The sequence below is a fragment of the Haemorhous mexicanus genome, chromosome 12, assembly GCF_027477595.1.
Source record: "Haemorhous mexicanus isolate bHaeMex1 chromosome 12, bHaeMex1.pri, whole genome shotgun sequence".
NCBI lineage: Eukaryota > Metazoa > Chordata > Aves > Passeriformes > Fringillidae > Haemorhous > Haemorhous mexicanus.
This window is the reverse complement of record NC_082352.1, coordinates 11890544-11912092: the sequence shown is the minus strand read 5'-3', so window position 1 is coordinate 11912092 and position 21549 is coordinate 11890544. Positions and strand designations below refer to the sequence as shown.

The 21549-nt window shown below is 43.1% G+C and overlaps 2 protein-coding genes across 2 annotated transcripts in view; one reads left to right on the top strand and one right to left on the bottom strand.

The window, feature by feature from the left end:
- Nucleotides 1-21549, top strand: part of AKTIP (AKT interacting protein) — a 67733-nt gene that overhangs the window by 15602 nt on the left and 30582 nt on the right. The gene's annotated exons all lie outside the window — the stretch shown is intronic.
- Nucleotides 517-20269, bottom strand: RBL2 (RB transcriptional corepressor like 2). Its single transcript, XM_059857105.1, has 22 exons — nt 20060-20269; nt 18618-18748; nt 17260-17460; nt 16504-16568; nt 13088-13216; nt 12122-12282; nt 11953-12017; nt 11125-11311; nt 10254-10420; nt 9647-9756; nt 8663-8766; nt 8149-8286; nt 7776-7940; nt 7114-7225; nt 6267-6539; nt 5697-5968; nt 4960-5136; nt 4716-4787; nt 4206-4323; nt 2987-3189; nt 2606-2770; nt 517-2203 (listed from the first exon to the last, which is right to left on the bottom strand). Exons 1-22 carry the CDS (start codon nt 20252-20254, stop codon nt 2033-2035), a joined length of 3381 nt encoding a protein of 1126 aa, XP_059713088.1. The 5' UTR covers nt 20255-20269; the 3' UTR covers nt 517-2032.

Here is a 21549-nt window from a genome sequence, read left to right as displayed (position 1 = left end):
CAGCTGTAGCTGTACAAATAGGGCACCAGGCAGTGGTGGTCAGAGCTGTTCTTAACTACCTAAGAATGTTTAGAAATTCCCCTCAGTGGGAATGTGAGTACCCAGCACACAGGAAGTGATTCTGCTGTCACTGTTTGTGTGAGATCTTGTGTTAAAAGCTCCTGCAGAAAGGGCAGATTGTTCTGGAGCCCCCCAGTGCTGTGCAGTGAGGCAGCCACCCTCCTCCTCCTCCTCCTGCTCTGCCAAGGGAGCAGCAGCTGGAGCTGGGGCATTCCCTGGCACTGCTGGCACTCCCAGGCCCTGCCTGGTGCCTTCTGATGGAGCAGCAGAGGGGGACACACATGGAACAACTACAGAGACTAAACCAGAGCAGGAGTAAATCCTTTCCATTGTGGTGTGACTAAGATGTGATCATTTATTTATTTTTAAACCTTTAATTGTAGTGAAGGACTGAAGTCCTTACTGCAGACTTTCTAGCTTTGCACATACAGTGCTTTTCACACACAAACAGGAAACTGAGAGTCTATAAAGTCTTTATTGAAAAATACAATTGCAATATTTTCATACAAAGTGAAGTTAATGGAACATAGTAACAACAAGAATTGTCTGACACTTCCATAAATATTTTTACAGAAACATCTACACAACTTCTGGACTTCAGCTTTTGTTATGCAGGTAAGAAAAACATTTTTATTTTACTTCAGCTGAATTTATAGTGGAGTTAAGTCTTACATTTTACTATTCTTCAGATGGGCAGGAATGACTGAAAACAGGGCTTTTAGCTTTTGCTTCCTCAGAAAGCCTTCTGGAACCTGAGTGTGCCACATTTTACATGAAGAACACCCCCTCCCTAGCAGAGGACTGGCATCCTGTACTGTGGGAGAGGGTGGATGCTTTCCTAGCAACTCTTGGTATTTTGGACCTATTTTAAATGAAAACAAGTGGTAAGTTTATGTGCAGCACCTGCTGATTGTGGTAGGAGGGGAGGGATTTTTCCCAGGCAGCCTGGTTTAGGCCTTTTACAAAAACCAAAACACAAAAGCAATCTGCCAAGCCCTGTCCTTTAAACCAACGAAATATCTAAGTGTATGTTTTAGGAGATGGGCACCAGGTTCCTGCTGCTGAGTGAGCAAGGACTTCAGTGCCTGACTATCAAGAAAAGCAACGAGCATATAAAATTCCTTGAAAAAAAGCACACATCCCTGGCTTCCTGCATTCATTGCTGCATTTGCACTGAGTTACAATGAATTCTTAATGCCATTTGCTGACAAGAAGAGCAATGGGATGTCAGATTGAAATAAATACAAAAGTCAAATTGTTTCAGTACAGAAAGACAGCTGAAGTCGGCCTTTGCAAAAACTATTCACATTTAGAAAGTGCCATTGCAAATATACAGCAAAATTCACCTGCTTTAAACATGATGCTTCACACCCCCATCCCAAGTGTCACCTTGGGAACATGAGTTCGCTTTCAAACATTGCACAGCTCAAACCAATCAACACAATCACCTCCCTTGGTACAGCAAAGGACCACACATTAAAGCTCAACACTGTGCTGCTTCTCAAAGGTACGTGGAACATCCTGAATCTGGACAGAGTCCATTCATCCAGCTTCCTGCAGGGCTCAAAACGTGCCCCTTGTCCCTTTGTAAGAAGAACTGGACTGTGTGAGAATGTTACTCCTAAGCTGTTAGATTGTGAGGGGGTTAGTGAGCAACCCTGACACTGTCTGTGGGTGCCTTGGTGCAGGGCTCCATGCTGAGGCACCTGGACCTGTCTGGCCACAGCTGACAAGGGTGAAGCACTGACTAGAGCAAAGCAAAGCTGTAAATACCTGCTGCAAGGTCCACGGCTGGGTTAGGGATGTGTTCTCCAGGCAAGGCTGGGGAGGGGTCACTTGCCTTCTGAAGAGGTTAAGCAGGGCCTGGGGTTGTGTTGCAGGTCTGAGGTGGATCCTGCCTGTCCCCAGAGCTGTCCTCCCTCATTCCCTGGCCCAGGCTCAGCACAGACAGGGAGGGAGGAGCTGTGCAGGCTCAGTGGGACCCTCGGTCATTCGCTACGTCCTGGAGTCGTCTTAACAGAGCCGTGTGATTCTCCTGGCAGATTCGCTTGGCTGGGGCTTCAGTTCCATCTTCCAAGAGGATGCCTCTCTTCTTTGTGGGCGTTTCTCCAGTTCGAACCATGCTGTTGATTTCCTTTAGCCTCTGGAGGGAGGAGGGGGCAGAAGAAGGATTAGCTCTCACTATTTTGTGACTGCCCCATTATGATGTGAACTGTTGTTAAACGCAGTGCAGGGGCACTGGACAGGCTCTTTGTGGAAATCTGTACTGTACCAAGGTATTGTTTTCATCACTGTACTGGTCTTTCCCTTACCGGAACAAGTCTTAAACTCAAGGGAGTTTGTAACTGCATGCGGAGCTCAAAGGCCCATCCAGCCCTACAGCTGTGGCAGCTGCACTGGCAGTTTGATGAGCATTAGGTGATGATGTGTGTGTTGGACAAAGTAAACAAAACTTCATGTCGCAGAGTCTGCTCTAATTTCACTACCAAAAACAACAAGCAGAGTTAACGATTTAAAAAATCAAACTGAAAGCCTTTAGTCTCACCTTCGAGGGGCTGCTGCTGAAGTAGTAGAATATTTTCTCTTGGGGAGAGAGGGCAGACTCATTTCTGTGTGGTGAGATGTACAGCGGGTGGTGCTGGGAGAGCTGCACTCTGCGGGGGGAGCCGAGGCGCACGAACGGGTACGGCGAGAGCGGGGGGGAGTCTGTCTGCTTGGAGAGAACAGAGACATTGCAGCTGCAGCCTGAGCTCAGGGCTCACTGCAGCAAGGCTTTTCCACACGCATGGTACCGCACAATGGACAACAAATGCAAGTTTTGTTGCGTTATTCGGCCAGATTAGTATTTTTTAATTTAAGGAAATTTCACTGCGTGGTCAGAAGATAAAGCTCTGCTTATTAGGAAAAAGCACAGAATATGACTTACTGCATTTGAAGTGTACTTGAGGGCAAAGTCCTTGATCTGCTCGATGTAGACGTTGTTGTAGAACTGGATGAGGTCCCCGCGCTCCTCCTCCTCGGTGTCGCTGTTGGGGCCGGAGAGGCGCGTGGGGGTCGGGGGCGCGCTGGAGGGCTGGGGCACGGGCAGGGTGCTGCTGGAGCGCATCACCGGGCTGGAGTCACGGCTGCCTGCGGGGCACAGCCACGGCTCAGGGCTCGGGCACTGCCAGCCCCGCGGGCACACAGCCAGCCACCCTCGGCAAACAGAGACCGGGAACTCGCTGCCACCAGCGCTCTGCCTGCTTTGATCCCTGAGCGTTATCCCTTACACAAAAACTTTGTTGATTTCTAACTTCTTACTGCATAAACTGCAAGGGATTTGCTGTAGGAGCTGAATTGCATGATATAAAAAGAGCTGAAACTCCATTTTTCAGCATTTGTGTTATACTTTTAGCAGGAGCTCTTTCTTGTTGCTGCCTGGCTCCATTTCAAGTAAAGAATGGTAGTCTTTTTCTGTCAGTAGGAGAAATATTTGGCTTGGCCATACTTCCTGCTAAGTTAATGTGGGAAGTTGCAAAATATATGTATTTTTTTTGCCTTCCCTCCCTGCCACTCCCTCTGACAGAAAATATAAATACCTACTGCATATACCATCCATCATCTATTAAATACCTTGAAAACTGTGGGTAGGAATACACAGCATCACCTCTTTGGTTTCCTTTATAAAAGTTAATTCAAGGAAAATGTGTCAGTTCACATATCAAGGGAAGAATCTCCAGAGCTGTCAGCTACACTGAAATCAATGCTGTGGGTGGTGTTCCTATTTCTGCAGACAGTCAGTGCTACAAAAGAAACTGCTGCAGCTCTCTGGTTGTGATAAGAGTAGCTGTGAACCTGGGCTAGCCCTCATTCTGCAAAGACTCCAAAGTTCTTTGGTGTGTGAGCTGAACTCAGAGCTCAGGCCAGCACAGCAAATTCCCAAGGTAAGTGCATGTGGGGAGGGATTTGAAACTGTCAAGAGTGGGTGCAATAAAAACCTTGAGTTAGAGCAACTCTTAAATGTTATCAATGTATTCTTAATTGTGTCTAAGTTTACCAAAGGAGGAACTGTTTGGGGTGAAACAACACAAAATCTGACTCTTCATTTACGCACAGAGTTTGGAAATGGAATTCAACCCAAACACCTGGCATTTGGAATCACTCACTTCTTTCTTTGTTCCTGTCTTTGCTCCTGTCTGTGGGGGAGTTCTGCTGGCTGCTGCTGTCACTGCTGCCCGAGTGGCGGCGGCGGCGGCGGCCCTTGATGAGGACACTGCGATAGACCTGCAGGGACAGGGAGCAGCGTGAGCAGGGCACGCTGCAGCAGTCCCCCTGCCAGGGAACTACTGCCTGCACAACATGTCTGCTGACAGAACAACACTGTTGCACCAAACTGCTTCTTGCAGGGCAAAATACAGCCTCCTACGAGGAGTAATAGCCCATGGGCACTGCCTCCTTCAGTTTTAAGTAAAGAACATTTTCTATTTTAGGTACAGTTTAGTATAAAAAGCTTTCAGTAGTGCAGGATTTGGATATGACCACTATCTTTTGTGAATGGTTCACAGACTGCATCCCCTTAACACTAGGTATTGCTTTACCAAGTGATCTGTTCCTAAAATAGAATGATGGCATTTAATAAACCAGATCCCACAAGGTTAAATAGTGACTGTGCTCACGTGACTCTTGGCTTGCGGCTGTGTCCGGTAGCAGCGCATGATGTTCTGGAATGATCTGTCTTCGTTAGTGACCTAAGGGGGATGCACAGAAAAGGTTCAGTTTTTTCCGCAGGTCATTGGGTTGTTTGTTTGGCTTGGGGTGGTTGTGTATGTTTGTTGGTGTGGGGCTTTTTGAGGAAGTAGTACTGGGAATATTAAGTATTAAAGGAGATTTTTGTCTGCTTTTTCTTTGCTCCCACTTTACCTTAGTCATGACGTAGATGGCACACATCAGCAGCTGATCCAGGTGTCTGTCCATCATGATTTCAGGGCAGTGCACCAAGGAGTACTCAAAGCAAGTCCAGATCTTTTTGCGCAGCTCATCAGACACATCCAGTTTGGCACAGAGGTCCCTCAGACGAACACTGGCCAAGTGATACACCTGTGACATGGGACACTGTGCTCAGGGCCACAGCAACGCTGCTCTTCTCACCCAGCAAAAGAGTAGCTCAGACTTGCACACCTGTAGAGCTTGTGCAAATGCTAAGCCAAGAGAATAACTAAATTCAAATTTAACTGTTTTGCGTACAAGGCACAGACATTCTCAGTACTGATGTCAGACCTAAGAAAACAATTGTTTGAAGCTTAAATTCTAAGGTGTCCTGAGCATGGAAAGGGCACTGCATTGCCCACAGCAACCCCTGTATTGAATAAACCAGAAAGTCTCAAAAGTTAAGCCCTCTCTTTTGAAGAGCCTTCAAGAAAAGGGACACCTTTATGAGCCTGCTGGCCAAGTACAGAATCTATTTCCACATCCTGGTGTGCCCAGTACACTCCTTTGCTAGTGAGAAGTGGCCTGCAGGAGAAAACCACTCTTCAGGTGTGTATGAATATTAAATGCAATATGCCCTCATTATTACAGCCAGTAAATGTGTATTTTTAAAATTACTGCAAGTTTACCAAAATAAGAACTAAGCAAAGCAAACTTAGATCAAGAAGTACCTTTCTGAAGAAGAGTGCAAGTGAGCCCATCTTGCGAGGCCTGACGGCTGTGGCACTGAGGTGCTGGGTCTGTCTCTGCTCTCCAGGGGAGATCTGCTGCACTGTTAGCTGGCCTGGCAGCTGCAGGGCTGCCCCAGCCATCTGAGGGTTCAGGGTGCCAGCCAGAGTCTGGGCACTCAGAGGCTGCATGGGCCCAGACACAGCCTGGGGCTGGGCACCTACATTTACTTGGACTGGGAAGAAAGTTATTCCTCCATTTTCATTGGCAATACCTGTAATGTAACAAAAAGCCTGAAATAAGAGCAAGCTGTGTGGGGGATGTGTGTGTGGGGCGGGGGGGGGGGGCGTTGAGTTTTTAAAAATAATTCAGTACTTCTTTTATTAGCTACTTATAACTAGACATTTAATATATTATACATGAAATTGTTTAATCAAAATACTTTGGAAACTTCATTACGAGATGAGAAGATAATGAAGTAAAGTTTCCATACTAATGCAGTTCTCCCTGGCTGTGTTCTAATCCCCTGATGGGAACAAGCCTGAATGGTTGAGCAGCAGCATTTCCCTCACCTTGCACAGGTATTGTCACCGTCTGCCCGTTGTTGGCTGTCACAGTGGCCGTTGCCACTGTCACCAGGGTCTGGCCGGGCACAGGGGTCACAGACACAGCCTCAGGGCTCATGTTCTGCACTGGCACCGTGCTCACCACGGGCTGTGGGGGCACCCTGACGGCCGTGCCACCCTCGGGGGCACCGTCATTGTCAGCGAACAGGCGCCGCCGCGTGGGGTTGGCTGTGGGAGAGCTGTACCTGTCATACAGGCTGGCTGGAGGGGAGGAGAGGCCTGGGGAGGAAAAACACACACAGAGATATCTATTTAACTCTTGTTTTATAATCCTTTGTTTTACAAGGCGGTGGAAATCTAATGCAAACCAAAATATGTCATGCAAAGCTCTTCAGGAAAAATTTTTTAAAAGTACAGATGGCTTTTAGAGATGACTTAATCTTCAGTAATGCTGTATTTAATATTTTTCTAAGCTCATACATTATATTTTATTTTTTCTAGTGGAAAACGTTTGAAATGTCACATATATATAGTGGGGTTTCTTTTCCAGTAGAACAATAAAGCAAACCAATTAGAGTGGAAGCTAGAGTGTGTGCGTGTATAAATACAGTTTAACACACACAGACACATGCTGTTCATATCCATCACCTAATAACACCCTATAAAAGCAGTACTGTTCACACTGATAGGATCAATCCATCAGTTTTGACCTCTGATGCAACTCTATGAGCTGCAATGCCCTTCACCAGTGTGTTTACAGCTAACTCTACGGTGGCATTAAAGCAGCTTCCTCCCTTACATGATTCAATCCAAGTAAGCAATGTACAGCACGTTCTGCTCTAGAAAATCTCACCTTTTCCCAGCCCTCCGCTTTCAGCACGAACCTCATTTATTCGCCGTGGTGTCAATGGTGAACCCACAACACTGCTCCCAGCAGATCTCTCAAAGTACTGAGGAGGCATTACCTAAAATATTTATCCTTTTGTTAGAGTGTCTGTATCACATATTAACTACATAGCAAATTTTTAAGAGCTGCTACACTACATATTTTGAACAGCAAAACTTTGTGGAAAAATAACAAAAAAAGTTACAAACTTACCCTAAGCCCAACAAAACCAGTAGTGATTTATGACGATGCTGCTCTGGAAGATACACACTGTAACAGTCTTTCCATGGCTACTGTGTGCACTTTTTACTACATTTCTTGTCTAAAAATCTTTCCAAGAGTTACTGGTCCAAACCTTCCCTGCTTGACCATTCTGTTCACTGTTTTGCTACATCAATAAAATACTGCATGAGAATCATCTCTGCTGCCTGTCTCTGTTGCAGATGTCTCCACAGAGGTGGCTCTGACCAGGCCAGAGCACACTGCACTCGCTGCTTTGCCTGCGCTGATGGGCTGGGATGGTGGAACTGCTACTGGGACATGTAAGGCCTCTCCTTCAGGGCACAGTTGTCTCTCTGCCATCCCGTCTGATTATGAAAGCTACGTAACACACAGAAAGATGTGCTCACCTCTTCACAAGTGGGAACTTTGTTTTCATTCTCTCTGATCCTGTCCCACAGTACAGATCCCTGTTTCCATGCCATACTCTCCAGGATCTGCTCTTCAATGTGGTTCAGGTGTTTTACCACTTCCCGACAAAGGCCGTCCTCTGCTCTAATGAAAACCTCAATTACCTGTGCAGTGGATAATTAGGATCAACATAATGTACTTGTTTCATAGATTTGTTCTTAAACAAAGCTCTGATTCCAATACTTGATTTTTAAGGAAGAAGAGACTACTAGAAACACGAAGGCTGCATTACTATGACTCAATCCCAGGTTGTCATACAGGTCAATGAGCACTCATGACTTTGTAAGCATTTCTAGCTATCAAACACATTACCTTGTAAAAATGATAAACTGGAATGTCAAATATTTCAGTGACGAAAGGGAAGTTTCCAGGTGGGTTGTACGTAAAGGTAATGATCTCCAGGCAACATGCCAGCAGAGACCTGTGAAACACATCTTGCTCCAGTATTGCCTGCAAGAGTTGCAAATTTTAAAGCTTATTTTACAGTGTAACTATAGAACAATAAAACAATTTTTATTGTCTCAACAGCAAGATTCTCAAGCTAATAAAAACTGAAGCTATTTTTTAAGGGACAGAACTGAGTTCAAAATGAACCATCTTTAAAATGGCTCATTAAAAATTAAAGAGCCATTAAAAATTTCATCTATCTTTGTGTTTGCAAACACAATTTCTTGAACCTTTTTTCTTCCATTCAGGTGTACTTACAGGGTTCTTCTCAGAGATTTACCCTCATTTTAAATAGCTGACAATTCTGCTCTACACCTGTGTTCTTTTTTTTGCAGATCCAACTTTAAAAGTGAGGAACCCTTTGATTAGTTTTCCTTACAGATAAGTCAGTGTCTCCCAGTCTCTTCCTCTCTTGCTCAATGACTGACTCCAAGACCTTGTAGTAGAGCACCTCAGCAAGGCGAAAATGTTTACTAGCAACATCTGCAGGAAATTTAAATAGAAGCAATATTGTAAAATGCAAGAAAAAAGTATTATATTCTTCATCTTCAGATACAGAAATGCAACAGTAGCTTGTGTGGATTTCTGTGCTGCTGTGGATACAATACTTTCAGAACTAAAACAGTACATTTCAAGTTAATGTAGGAATCCTTCTCCTACACTGCACTGACTTGTGAATGCAGAGCAGAGTAACTTGCTACTGAACCCAGATTTTGGGTACCAGTATTACATCACCAGGAATAAGAACAATCCTTAATGTTGCTATAATAGACACAATGCAAATTCAAAAATGCACCTCTATGGGTCCAGCTTGCACTGTGCAACAAAAAGCAGTGAAGCAACTAAGCTGACAAGAACAAAGGAAGGCCTTATTAAGAAACAAGGTCAAGAGCACCTTCCTTATCTTCAATCCATCTTCAGACACTTCAGCTATCAAGACAACTTTGCAAATCATGTTTTTGTGTTTATACTGGCAGGATTTTAATACCTGTACTAATCCATCCTCATATGTAAGCCAATGTTGCTGTTGGGTTTTTAAAGTCTACAGTTACTCAGATTTTCCTTACCAGCACAGAAATCCATGCCATCACTAATAATCTTCTACTTGAGAGAAAAAGTGGTACACTTAAAAGTCCTTTTCATTTCACTTCTTTAGTGACTAAAGTATGATCAAATTCCAGTGATTCAAGCTAAGGCTGATTATAAAATTTTACAGAGCACTGAAATTTGCTATGTCTTAAGAACACAGGAAAAGGCAAGAGAAGTAGAAAAGACACTTGTGCTAAAGTATAACCTGTATGTAAAACTTCATTATAAGAGATGGATGTGCATGCATTTTATGGGTAAGTAAAATGTTTCCCACCTTTGGAAAAATTACTGAATTCTCCTTCAGACTGAGTGCTCTGACAGTACACATCATGCATTTCTTTAACTCTGTTTGCAATGGATTGAGAAGGATCTCTGGAGCATGACCTGAAAATAAAAACTAAACATTTTCAATATACTATTCCTACTAAGACCAAAACCACCCTATTTTTTTATATGCTGAAAGCATAAAAAATGGAAATATATTGCACAGCAATACAAACAGACCCAAATGTATCTAACTGCAAAACAGTTTATCCACATGGAGAATAAAGCTTGGTTTGCATCTCCTACAGTATGGAGCGATTTCCTAGGTAGTGCCATTTGTTAAGCAGGAAGAAAAGTGTTGAAAATTTTATATGGCAGCTTGTGGTTAGAGAATCCCAGATCTGCTGGGTTTTAAATGGTGGATATTCATCAATCTCTAGGGACAGATGAATTTAAATAAAGAGAACAGTCCTTCAAAATGTAAATGTCTCTCTGGATTCCATTTTACTCCATTAGTAAAGGACTGGCTCACCTTTTAATTTACACTCTTCAGCATGAATGTTTGCTATTAAAACTAGAATAGCAAGCAGGATTATTTGGCTATACACCAAATTTACCTGAGTATTTGCTCCAGATTTTCACTGGGGGCATTTTTCAGCCCTGCCAGCATCGTGTGCAGACGGCTCAGGCTGTAGGTTGCTATGGAAACAGGTGTCACATATGGGTTGCTCTCTTTAATATACTTGCGGCCAGTAAGGGGGGTTGTGATCCTCAGTGATTTGGACTGAAAATAAAAAGATAACCACATATACATATGCACTCTGTTATAAACTTTGATAAAGGTTATAACCCAGAAACATCAATCTGCAGAATTCTTACTCTGTGTTATGGAAAAAAAAATGGCTCCTAATCAAACAGCCCAAACCAGACCATGACTCAGGTAAGAGCAATGAAGAATTTGTCTGTGGTGCTCAGATGTTTGTATCAAACAGTTGTGTATAAACAGAGGGGATGTGATCTATGCTGAAATGCAGGTGCTGGAATTGAGTGTGAAACAATTAGACCAATCTCAAAAATCCCTCCTAAATCCCAGTATCTCTTCCTAGCCTAAGCAACAAAGCTAGCTGTAGCTCATAGCAAAAGTATACTGTGCCAGGGCTTCCTTTCAGCAAGTTTAACCTTCAACATGAGAAGTCCTTCTGATCAGCATTTTAGTTTATTTGCATCAGATCAAGATATCACATTAAAATAATGTAACATTAAGGATATCCCTTCAATTAGAACAAAGCAAAGTCAATGCATCTTCTAATTACCTAACCACACAGTAACTTCTTTTAACAAATACATTACATTCTTCACCATGAAGTCCAGCTCCCAATACTCCACCCATTTTCTCCCCACACTCTGACGTGTGTTTTATTTCTGTCTCTAATAGCAGCCAGGGAGGGTGGCATATAAAAACAGCAACACAGACCATGCCATACTCACCCTGTCAAAATGCTGCTGCAAATTATGCTTCACTTGTACCCTCTCAGCTGTTTCCAGTCCTGAAGGTGTGTTCAAGCACCTCGTGAGAGTTCCAATCTCTTCATCTGCATCCTCGCCAAGGAATATTCGCTCATCGAGGTTTCCCACTGACAGAACGTACTCCTCATAGGCCTTGTTGATGGCCTTGCTACAGCAGAAAGGAAAGGCACACAAACCCCCTTTATTTAGACTGCTTTGTTCATCTGCTCACACACTGAACACAGTTCTGGCCTGGGGGAAGTCTACTTCAAATTTCTTTTGACCCTGACTGAAGCTCCTTTAAGATCTACAGTGGCAAGGACATTATTTTCCCTTTGTATGTGATGCCCTGCCATTTATCCAGCTGCAGGAAGAACACAATAAAACACTGAGAACTCCTATTTCCTGGAAACTCCTCAGCATCGTACCATAAAATACACTGAACCATTTTTATATCATTAAAAGAAAGTAAGTCCTACACATAAACATCTCTAAACACCACCAAACCCATTTTTTTTCCTCCCACTTCCTACTGAATGTGCTCCCAACAGCTTTTTCATAATAACTCTGAGTTACACACAAACAAAAAATCCAGGAAAGAGAAACATAAGCATAAAGGCAGACATCAGGTAACACCACCCTGAAGCACTGTTCCTCTTCCAAGCAGGACCCAGCACTGGCAGAACAGGAAGGCAGTGCTGGATGGCCATTCTGAACACACAAGGCATGGCTGCTACCAGTGCTCAGGTCAGGGAACAGCTGGGCCACAGAGGGGCACTCCTGCAAACCAAACCACAGACAGGGACTTACACGCTGTCTCCAAAGTTCCCAGGATCTAGAAATCCCGTCAGGTTTTCATCTTTTCCTTTCAAAAGCTGTAAGACATTTAAGAACAAAGGATGGGCATTTCATTTCTTATAAAGGTTTTGAAGGTAACAAGTCAGGAGAGATTTTTCTAATTACAAATTTACTGACCAACCTTTTTGTCAAAAAGCTTCCGAATATATGGCTTCCAAAAATGTTCCTTTATACCTTTTGCTTCTAAAACTAATCCATAATGTAAAGAGCACAGTTTTTCAATGATGCAGGGAGGATCAGATGATACTTTATAATCCTTACTATGGAAGTCTTCAGGTAGACCTACAATTCAGAACACTGTATGATTTAATTTTGCAAATCCATATCCTGCTTTCTTATTAAATTTAAATTCTTCAATGCTGTGTAGTCAAGGTAATATGAAATTAAAACAGAAAACTAATTAGTTCTCTAGAAAGAACTACACAATGCCCAGTAATGTTATCAAAAGTAAATTTTGAGTCAGAGATTTAAAAACATTAGTTACTGAATGATAAACAGAAAAAATTACATGTATCAATTCTAATAAGAAAAAAAATCAAACACTGGTGAACTACAATATTTATTTGAGATAATGGTCCCAGGTCACATCCGAAGCACTACACTTGTTCAGTCCTGTACAGAACTGAAAATGAAGTGCAAGCCTGGGAAGAGTTACATCAGAAATTCAAAGGCAACTTCTCACCATTCATTTGAATTTGTGGTTATCAAGTCAATCTACACTTCCACTCTCTTCACAAAGAGAACAGCAGCAATCCATAAATGAGAGAGAAACAAATCTCCTATCTGTGTCCTGGGTCTTTCCAAACTGCACCACAGACCATTCCAATCTTACTGTGTCCAGGGATGGCTGTGTCTTTATGCACTTTTTTACTGACAATAAACCCTCATTAACTCAAAGTATTACTCTGGAACTTCCTTCAAGAGTATTTCCATAGCACATCAAATTCTTGACCTAATGTCTTATTTACAAAATTCAGTAGTCTGTTATTACATACAGGAATACATTAACAGGAATGGAACTGTGTAGCCAGATACAGAAAACATCAGTTCTCGTGTATTTCAAATCAACTTCTTTTTCTCAACATACCCTTAAAATTAGGATTCAGGAGTTCTTTACGGTTAGGACACTGCAGAGCATTTCCATACACGAGATCCAAAGCACATAACAAGAGATGGTAGGAATTGACCAAGTCATCACTGATCATAGGAAAATTTCCTGCAATATTAGAAAGACATAAGACATAAAATTAGCAAGGATTTAAGAATCTTTTTACCACGAGACTGTTGATGTTTGCATTACAATCAATAATGGAATCTTGGAAACACAGTTTGGTGACTATAAGTACCTGGATAGCAACACAGGCAGTAAGGCAGACTCACAACAACATCTAACAAATATAAAAGTAAAATACTTTTTCAGAAGCGACAATTGTGAAGGAACCCAAATATATTGTGCTGAAACCAAACCTTACCAAAATGTTCCTAAATAAGCTATTGCTGCTCCCTCATTCACAGTAATCTCATTAAGCAGAGAATAAATCACTTGAAGCAGCACCAACTGTATAATGCAAGCTGCCCCAAGGAAGAAAATCCTGCTTCTGTAAGTCTGGCAGCACCAGCCCCACTGCCTGGCACAGCCACGTCCTTCCCTGGATTCCCACTGCACCTGCCCCAAGCAAATTCTGCTCTGAAGGCCAGGGAGGGGTAGAATGGGTTCTGAGCCTCAACTCTTCCCCCTATCCCCAGCTTTGCATTGCTGCAAATAACTTTAATTTTGGCAAGGTTGGATCCAGGTTTTCAGATGGCCTAGAAACTGCCTCCTCCTTCAGCCCCTGCCCCTCACTCCCAGAACAAACCTGTACTCAACTCAAAGTCAGATTTTTTTTTTTTTTTAATCTGTTTTCTTGCAAAACAATTTGCTGGAGGCATGCTCACTATAAACAGTAAGAAATATAACTTCATTTCTCTTGTGCTTTAAAGAAGAGGTAAATGTGCCTATCTCTGGACCTGGTTTATTCAGTATTTTTTATCTCTCATTTTCCTGCAGAAAAGACTCTTGTAACCTCTTCACTCTTTTAACACCTTTTACAAAGATTACAATCAGAGCTGTATGTGACTCTTTACTGAACTCATTAATGTTTATGATATTCCTTTAGAGGAGTGTCCATAGCTTAAACAGTTTAGTAAAATAAATTATATAATTAATCAATAACATAAATCACAATTTACTTTTTATGCACAGCATGATGTTTCCTCCTTAAATATTAATGACTCTTCCACTCTTTCCACCCTCCCTTTTTTCTCAGGGAAGCTCCAAATCACCTAGCTGAGCCTACTATAAAGAACAGGTTTAAATTCTTGAAGAAATCTATCATCTAGTAATAAACTCACTTAGAACACACTGAAATGGATATATGATTAGAGAATTTTTCTCAATCATGCTGTTATTTTTTTACCAGTGACATATCAGTTTGTTGAAATTTGTGCTATTTTCTGGTTCCATGTTTGTTAGAAGAAAAATTATTTAAATGAAGATAATTTAAACTATTTAAAATAATGGATCCTAGATGAAATTTTAATTAACTTTATCCACTTATCAGTTATTTCCAAATCATTAATGGTTCACAGGAAAGCAATGAAAATCCAAAATACTGTTAGCAAACCTTTAATCAGTAAAATTCTCAAAGTAACTGTCATAACACAGGATCAATTCCACAACCATGACAACTTACTGTCAGCACAGAAATAAATATAACTTCACAGTACCAGTAGTTCCATAGTAATTTCTTGTTGCTGACATTTCAAACAAGGCTCCCTTTCACAACTTCCTACCAAATAATAAAAAACCCAGAGATTTTCTTCCCCCATCAATTTTAAAGAAAGAAATGAAAGAGTTTGAAGAGCAGTTCTTACAAACAGTTTGCTGAAGAGCAGTCCCACTGAACAAGGGGCTCCCTCAGTGTGCAGTGCATGAACTGAAGGCAATGGGCTGCAGGAGCAGACAAGCCTGGGCCTGCCACTGCTGTGTGGTTGCTGTGATAAGGATTTACTGCCCACCCCCAAACCACACAGCACAAAAAAAAACCTCACACCAACACCCAATGCCTTAATAGTCAACACTTTCACAAACAAATAGTTTGCATTTTTAAAGTGCTGCCACACTTCAATAATCATTTAGTAACTTTACAGCTTCTACGAACTGTAATTTTTCTTTTTCCTTGTAAAATTCACTTGGATGTGTTATCACAACATGGAATTCTCCAGAGGGTTAGTTACCATATCTGAAACTGCTTGTAATTAACATGTAGTCAATGGCTGATGCAGTTACTCAAACATATCAGTCACTAACTTAGCAACAGGAAGAACCATAAAGTTCCTCTGCACCTTGTCAACCATCCAATCTTCCCACAGAAGTGCAGACTTTACAGAAGGGAAATAAAAACCTGTGATTTTCCAGACTGACCTACTTACTCGATCAGCTGCTTACCTGTGCTAAGGAAGTGAAGTCCTGACTGACTGGACATAAGTACAGTACTAACTCTGCTGGATCAGTGGATGAAAAAATGCTGTGTTTCGGGCTGAAAGCACCACACTTGTTTAGAAAGACTTCTCTTGCCCAATAAGGTGGAATTTGCAGCCTTACAAAAAGGCATCTTCCTCACAGGATGGAGTGCTCAGAGCAGCACCTGTGCCCCAGCACACCCTTCCTGACTTTTGCAGGGATGTGGTGCTGAGGGTCCAGCACTGCTGCCAGGAACCCTCTTCAGTGGGGCACAGTGTTGAAAGAAAGGCTTTGTAAACAAAGTTCTGTGCTGAACAAAATTAGTGCCAGGCCATTCAATATTACCACAGATGACTCTCCTAGCCTCAAAATCATCCAGTTAAAGAAATCATAGCACACTGTAGGAGTCTTCACATGGATTCACTTTTAAATTTGCAAAAAAAACATCCCACCACTCACTCCCAAACAAAAAAAATTTCCTTTTATCCCTTTCCTTGAAGAAATTAAAATATTAAAATAATATACCTCTGATAGGTATTATATTATGAAAAAAAAATCAAGATACTGGACATTATCAGTGGATCTGATCTACAATGATGCTCTTTCGACATGGAATATCAATCCTGTCTTTACCTTCCCCAAAGCACTACCTTACTTATACATCACTCACAGTGAAGACTCACCAAAGCAGGACCTGAAACAAGGACTAGGGATGTGGAAACTCTTTAAGACACAGATTTGATGAGGAAAGACTTTAGACTATACATGCTGTGACTGAACAACTGAAGCGTAAAATGAGTTCCTTGCTGTTCCTTCCCTTTTCTCCCAATAGTCACTATCAAGAAAAACATCTGAAATTCTCTACTGCTCTTATAAGCTTTAAGTCTGCTCTTACGATAAAGATTATACGTACACTGCACCTATTGGGTGTTTTAAGGACTGATATAAAACAATGACTAATAACTAGGTCTGATGCACTTAATCCCTTTCAGATCCCTTACCTTTTGCATGGACAAACAGGACCCAACAAAACTGGAAAACTTCGGTCACAGTACATGGTTGTCGTCTTTTGGAGGAAAATACAGCAAGAAGACAATGAGCTCAATGAATCAGAACTGATAAAACATCACACAAGAGTCACTAATTCAAAGAGAAAACTAAGCTTTACTACAGTGTGGCAAAAATCTTATACCCTTCCCACAAAGCCCTGACTAAAGGAAATACAGAAAGATGCACAAAACCTAAAAGAGGTTTAGTGTAGGCACAACTGGAACCCCCGTTTCAGCCAGTAAGTTCAGTTCCACAGGACCTCAAACAGAAAAAAGAAACAAGGCTTCTACTATAAAGTCAAATATCCACAAGATCTGCAGCTATGAAGAAATCCATGGGAGTTACTGGGCAGTGAAACAGACTGAGCAGAACCATGAGTTACTAAAGCCATGCAGACCATAAAAGGATCAGATTCTTCCTGTCTTTCCCATCTTTACAACACTAGTGCTTCCCTTGCCTACAGGCTGATTGAAATTTCTCCCCTCTCTCCCATCCCCCAAATCATCAGAAACTCAGTGGCTTTAGGATTTCCTGCCCCTGTCAGATCTGAAACTGAAAAAGAGATTAAAAATTTACTGCAGGCAAGAACAAACCAACTCTGATATTATAAAAATACAGTCAAAATACAACTAAGACAACCAAGCAACTTGATTATATTTTCACTAAAGTAATGCTCTACAATCAGTCTGGAAATAACAGAAACCCACCTCTGTTTCCTGCCTCTCTGCTGACGAGGTTGATCTTCTTGAGGATACCTGAAAATGTCCTGAAAAATGGGCTCATACTTCTTAAAAATGACTGCAGAAACGGTGAAGTTCCTCTCCAGTCTCTCAGTTCGCTCTCTGAACTGGGATGGAAGATTTGCCATGTCTTCCCACTTCTTCATCTTGTTAAAAAACTCGATCAAGCTGTAAATACCGAACGGGTTAGATCAGAAAGGCTGTTTGTTCCTCCTGCAGAAATAAATTCTACATTTTCAACAAAATTTCTACTGCCCAAACTACTGACGAAATGGTGGCACTGCAAACATGACAATGAACTCAGAGCCAGTCCTTCTCGTGGTTGAGCTAAGACAACTTGTGAAATATTTTTAGATCCTGAGCTGATAACTACAGTAACCATGTACTCCCAGGTCTGGCATACTCTCACAAAGACAAAATCAACTCCAACAGTTAGATTAATTTGAAATCAGACTTGTATAGTTTTTCTGAATAATTTATTAATTTAAATAAAACAACCTGTAAGATCTACAATGCTAAGAATATTCTACAAAGTATGAAAAAGATTTAGTAAATTGCACTTTGCAAATTTGGCTTTAATTCCTTTTCTACTTCTTTATGTACACCTTCTTTTTCAGTGTTATTAGTCTTGACAGCCCAGATCACAGAACCAATTTATCAACATTTAATACCCTGAATTTCTAATTTGGAAAACAAAAGCTTATAAAGGAATGCTTTTGCAGCAATGCTTAACAGCAGAGGATATGGGATAAGAAGTACAAAAGAACATTCATTCTTTATTTTGTGATAATCTATGTAATTTTTAGAACACAATGAGATTGCTAATAAATAAATTCAATTATTTCAGCAGCTTTTCTTTATTACTTTACAGACATAAACATTTGACACAAATTTGTTCATCAGATTCTGCCCTCATTTAGTGACTTTAGCAAAATTATGTGAAAGGTAAGGTTTTCTTATGCAAAAACAGAGATAAATCTTGTGAACATTTTCACAGTGAACTACAAATGGTTTCTCACATGAGAAGTTCACACTCTGCACACCCCCAAAATTGACTGTTCTTCAGTGACTGGCTTCTTTCTCCTTTGAGTGAAGGAAGTCAATTTCTTATTTTAAAAACCAGTGTTTTCATGAACATAGTACTGAGCCAAAGGAGCTGTCCTACTTCTGTGGCAGTGAAGTGAAACATTCTGGGGATATAAAGTCTATCTTCAAAAGCATGAAACAAGAAACACATTTAGCTTTAATTCTCCATTTCCAATTTCACAAGGTGATAAGCACCCTTTGAGATTTTGTGTCTAAAAATCAGCAAGAATAAAAGTTACCTTTGGTCTGAACAGCGCAGGATTCTGGTTAAGGATACATAATTTCCTTCTGCTGTCCCCCTGCTCACAGTTGGAATCGCTTTCCTGCAAGCCACGTACAAGGCACAAGCCAGCCAATGCATGTCATTTCCCTGTGAATCAAAACATCAGGCATCTAAAAAACTGCACTGAAAACAAAAACATGCTCTTCAGCTACCTCAACGTCAGGGAAAAGCACTGTGTCCTGAACAGATGAAGTTCAACCAGTGAGAAAGTCGATTCGCTGTTTTAGACTTCTGTTGTGCTTTGGGTTTTTAACTGCAACAAAACAGGTGCTAAATAGACACGAAACACTGAACTGCATCAAAAGTAAACTTACTAGCTACCATTATAAATTTCACATTTGATTCAGAGTGTGAAATATATTTTGAGTATATGGAAATATATTTTAGTATTGTTCTACAGCATTTTGTACTGCTTGAATTTAAAAGAAAAAGGTAACAAAAAAAAAAAAAAAAAAAAAGAAGGTTACAGTTCTTGCAGCCAAAACATTCTTCTACCCTGAACAGACAGTAGGAAAAGAAAAACATCACTTCTATTTTGCTCCGTATTACACAGCAGAACAATTATTCAATCTGGTACCTGAAGACAGAAAATAATTCTAATGAGCACTTGAAATTTTATTCTCCGTCTTTGATCAAAGAGTAACACCTCAGTGGGAAAAAGGACGGGTAAAACAAGGGGCCAAACTGAATCCGACGCCGCGGTTTCGTCGGGCTCCGTGATGCCACGGGCCCGGGTGAGCGCACACCTTCGGGGGCAAGGCAGGGCTCGTTCCCGAGCATCGCCGCCCGCCCGCGATGTGACAGCGGCGCTGCCCGAGCGCCTCCTCCTTCCCGCACGGGCGGCCCCGGCCCCGCAGCACCGAGCCCTGCCCCGAGAGCCGCCCGGTCACCGGCGGCAGCGCTGGGGGCCCCGGGAACTGCCGGGGCTTATCACAAGCGCCACCTTTGCTATAGGAAGGCAGCGATAAAAGGCGCTTCCGAAGCTCCTGGGCGCGTCACCGCGTGTTCCTGTTTTCAAGAACGACGCGACAACCCTTTACCTTTTACCCTTCACCCGCCAGCCCGGGCCGTGCCAAGCCCCCCAAACACAACGAACAAATGCGATCACACCTGCGCGGGGCATCTCCGCGGGCCCCGCGCTGCTGCGGAGCGGCGCTGGCTTAGGCCACCGCACTGCTCCTCGCCCGAGCTGCGGGGAGCCGAAGCAGCACAGCGACGGGGGCTCTTCCATTTTTAACACCTTTCCGCCGCTATGACTCCCAATTGCGATGGTTATTCCTGGGCGGTACGAGGGAGAGGCCGCCGCGCCTCCACCGCCGTCCCTTCCCTCCGCACTTCACCCGCGCGTCCCGCCGCGCTCCCCCCGGGCCGGCTGCGGCCCCGTCACCCCCCCCTCACCTCCAGGGTGTAGTTGCGCCTCATGCTCTGGTAGCTCAGCCAGGCCTCGGCGCGGGCGCGCTCGTCCATGTTGAGGCTCCTGCATAGCTCCTCGTAGCGCTGCCGGGTCTCGCCGTCCTCGCCCGGCGGGGACGGGGGGGCGGCGGCGCCCCCCGCGGGACCCGGCTCGGCCCCGGCCGCGTCCTCGCCCGCCATGCCGCGCCCCGCCGCTGGGGGGCAGCGCCGCGCTCCGCGCACCGCGCCTGCGCCGCCACCCCGCGCGTTCGAATCCAAACACCGAGGGACGAGCCCCGCCCCCTCCGCGCGCCGAGCCCGCTCATTGGTCCGCGGGGCGCCCGCCCGCCCCGCCCGCGCGCAGGCGCACGGCGCGCGCTCTTACGACGCACCGCGAGACGCGCGCGCGGCCCGGAGCGGGAGCGCGCCTGGCGCGCGAGCCCTGGGCAGGGCGGGGCCGGGGCCGTGAGGGGGAGCCCGGAACGGGCAGAGAGCGGCCAGGGCCGGGAGGGGCTGGGCACAAATATACACAAATATATACACAAATATATACACAAATATATACAAATATGTACACAGAGTGCGGGGTACGGGCTCTACACAAATATGTACACACAGTGCTGGGTATGGGCTGTACACAAATATATACACAGGGTACAGGCTGTCCACAAATATATACACAAATATGTACACAGGGTACAGGCTGTGCACACACACAGTGCGGGGTACAGGCTGTACATAGGCAGTGAGGGGTAGGAAAGAGAGACAGAAATAGCTCCCAATGGTCAAGTCCCAGCCGAGCAGGGAGGAGGCTGCCAAAAATAAGATTTAAGTCCTCGCGCAGGTAGATGTCCATTAAGTGATCAGTAAAACACGTTGCACTTGATTAAAAGGATTTATTGACTCTGTCACCTTGATTTTGTATTACTAATATTTCACGAACGCTGAAAGCTTCAGGGGAAAAAAAGAAATGTAAACGAAAGATGTTAAGAAAAATGATCTGACTGACCTGAGATGTGATTCAGGACACAAATACACACTGGTACCCAGCACTGAGAACTGCAGAAAGCCCGAGCTGGCACTGGAAGATGGCGATGGCAGCAGGGTCCTCCCCCACCCCAAACCTGCAGCCCCCAGACTACCATAACAACTTACAACATTAAAAACAAGTGATTTAAGTTGTATTTAATCTTACATCTTTTTTTATAACACAGAGGAGCTGTGAACTTTGCAGTGAGGCCAAGTTCCTGCTCTGAGTTATGCGGAGCATTGATGGGAAGCTCTCTGCCACCCAGAAGATTATATAAATGATGTGAGGCTTTTCTGTTTACCTAAATTTACAGTATCTACTAAAACACAAAGCAGCAATAACTTATTACAGCATTTAATTTCTACTGAGAAATATTAATCTGCTCCTTAAAAATCCCTCATACAAAAAAAAAGATCAAACCCTCACAATATTGAAAGATAAAGCTGAGGTTAAAGGGAAGGTTATT

Excerpts from the sequence above, each read along its gene's own strand:
- RBL2 (XM_059857105.1), bottom strand. The coding sequence starts at position 20,254 with ATGGCGGGCGAGGACGCGGCCGGGGCCGAGCCGGGTCCCGCGGGGGGC. Across the intron at positions 12,018-12,121 it reads GGAAGCTTTTTGACAAAAAG|CTTTTGAAAGGAAAAGATGA; the intron begins GTTGGTCAGTAA and ends AATGTCTTACAG. Across the intron at positions 10,421-11,124 it reads TGCAGCAGCATTTTGACAGG|TCCAAATCACTGAGGATCAC; the intron begins GTGAGTATGGCA and ends TTTTATTTTCAG.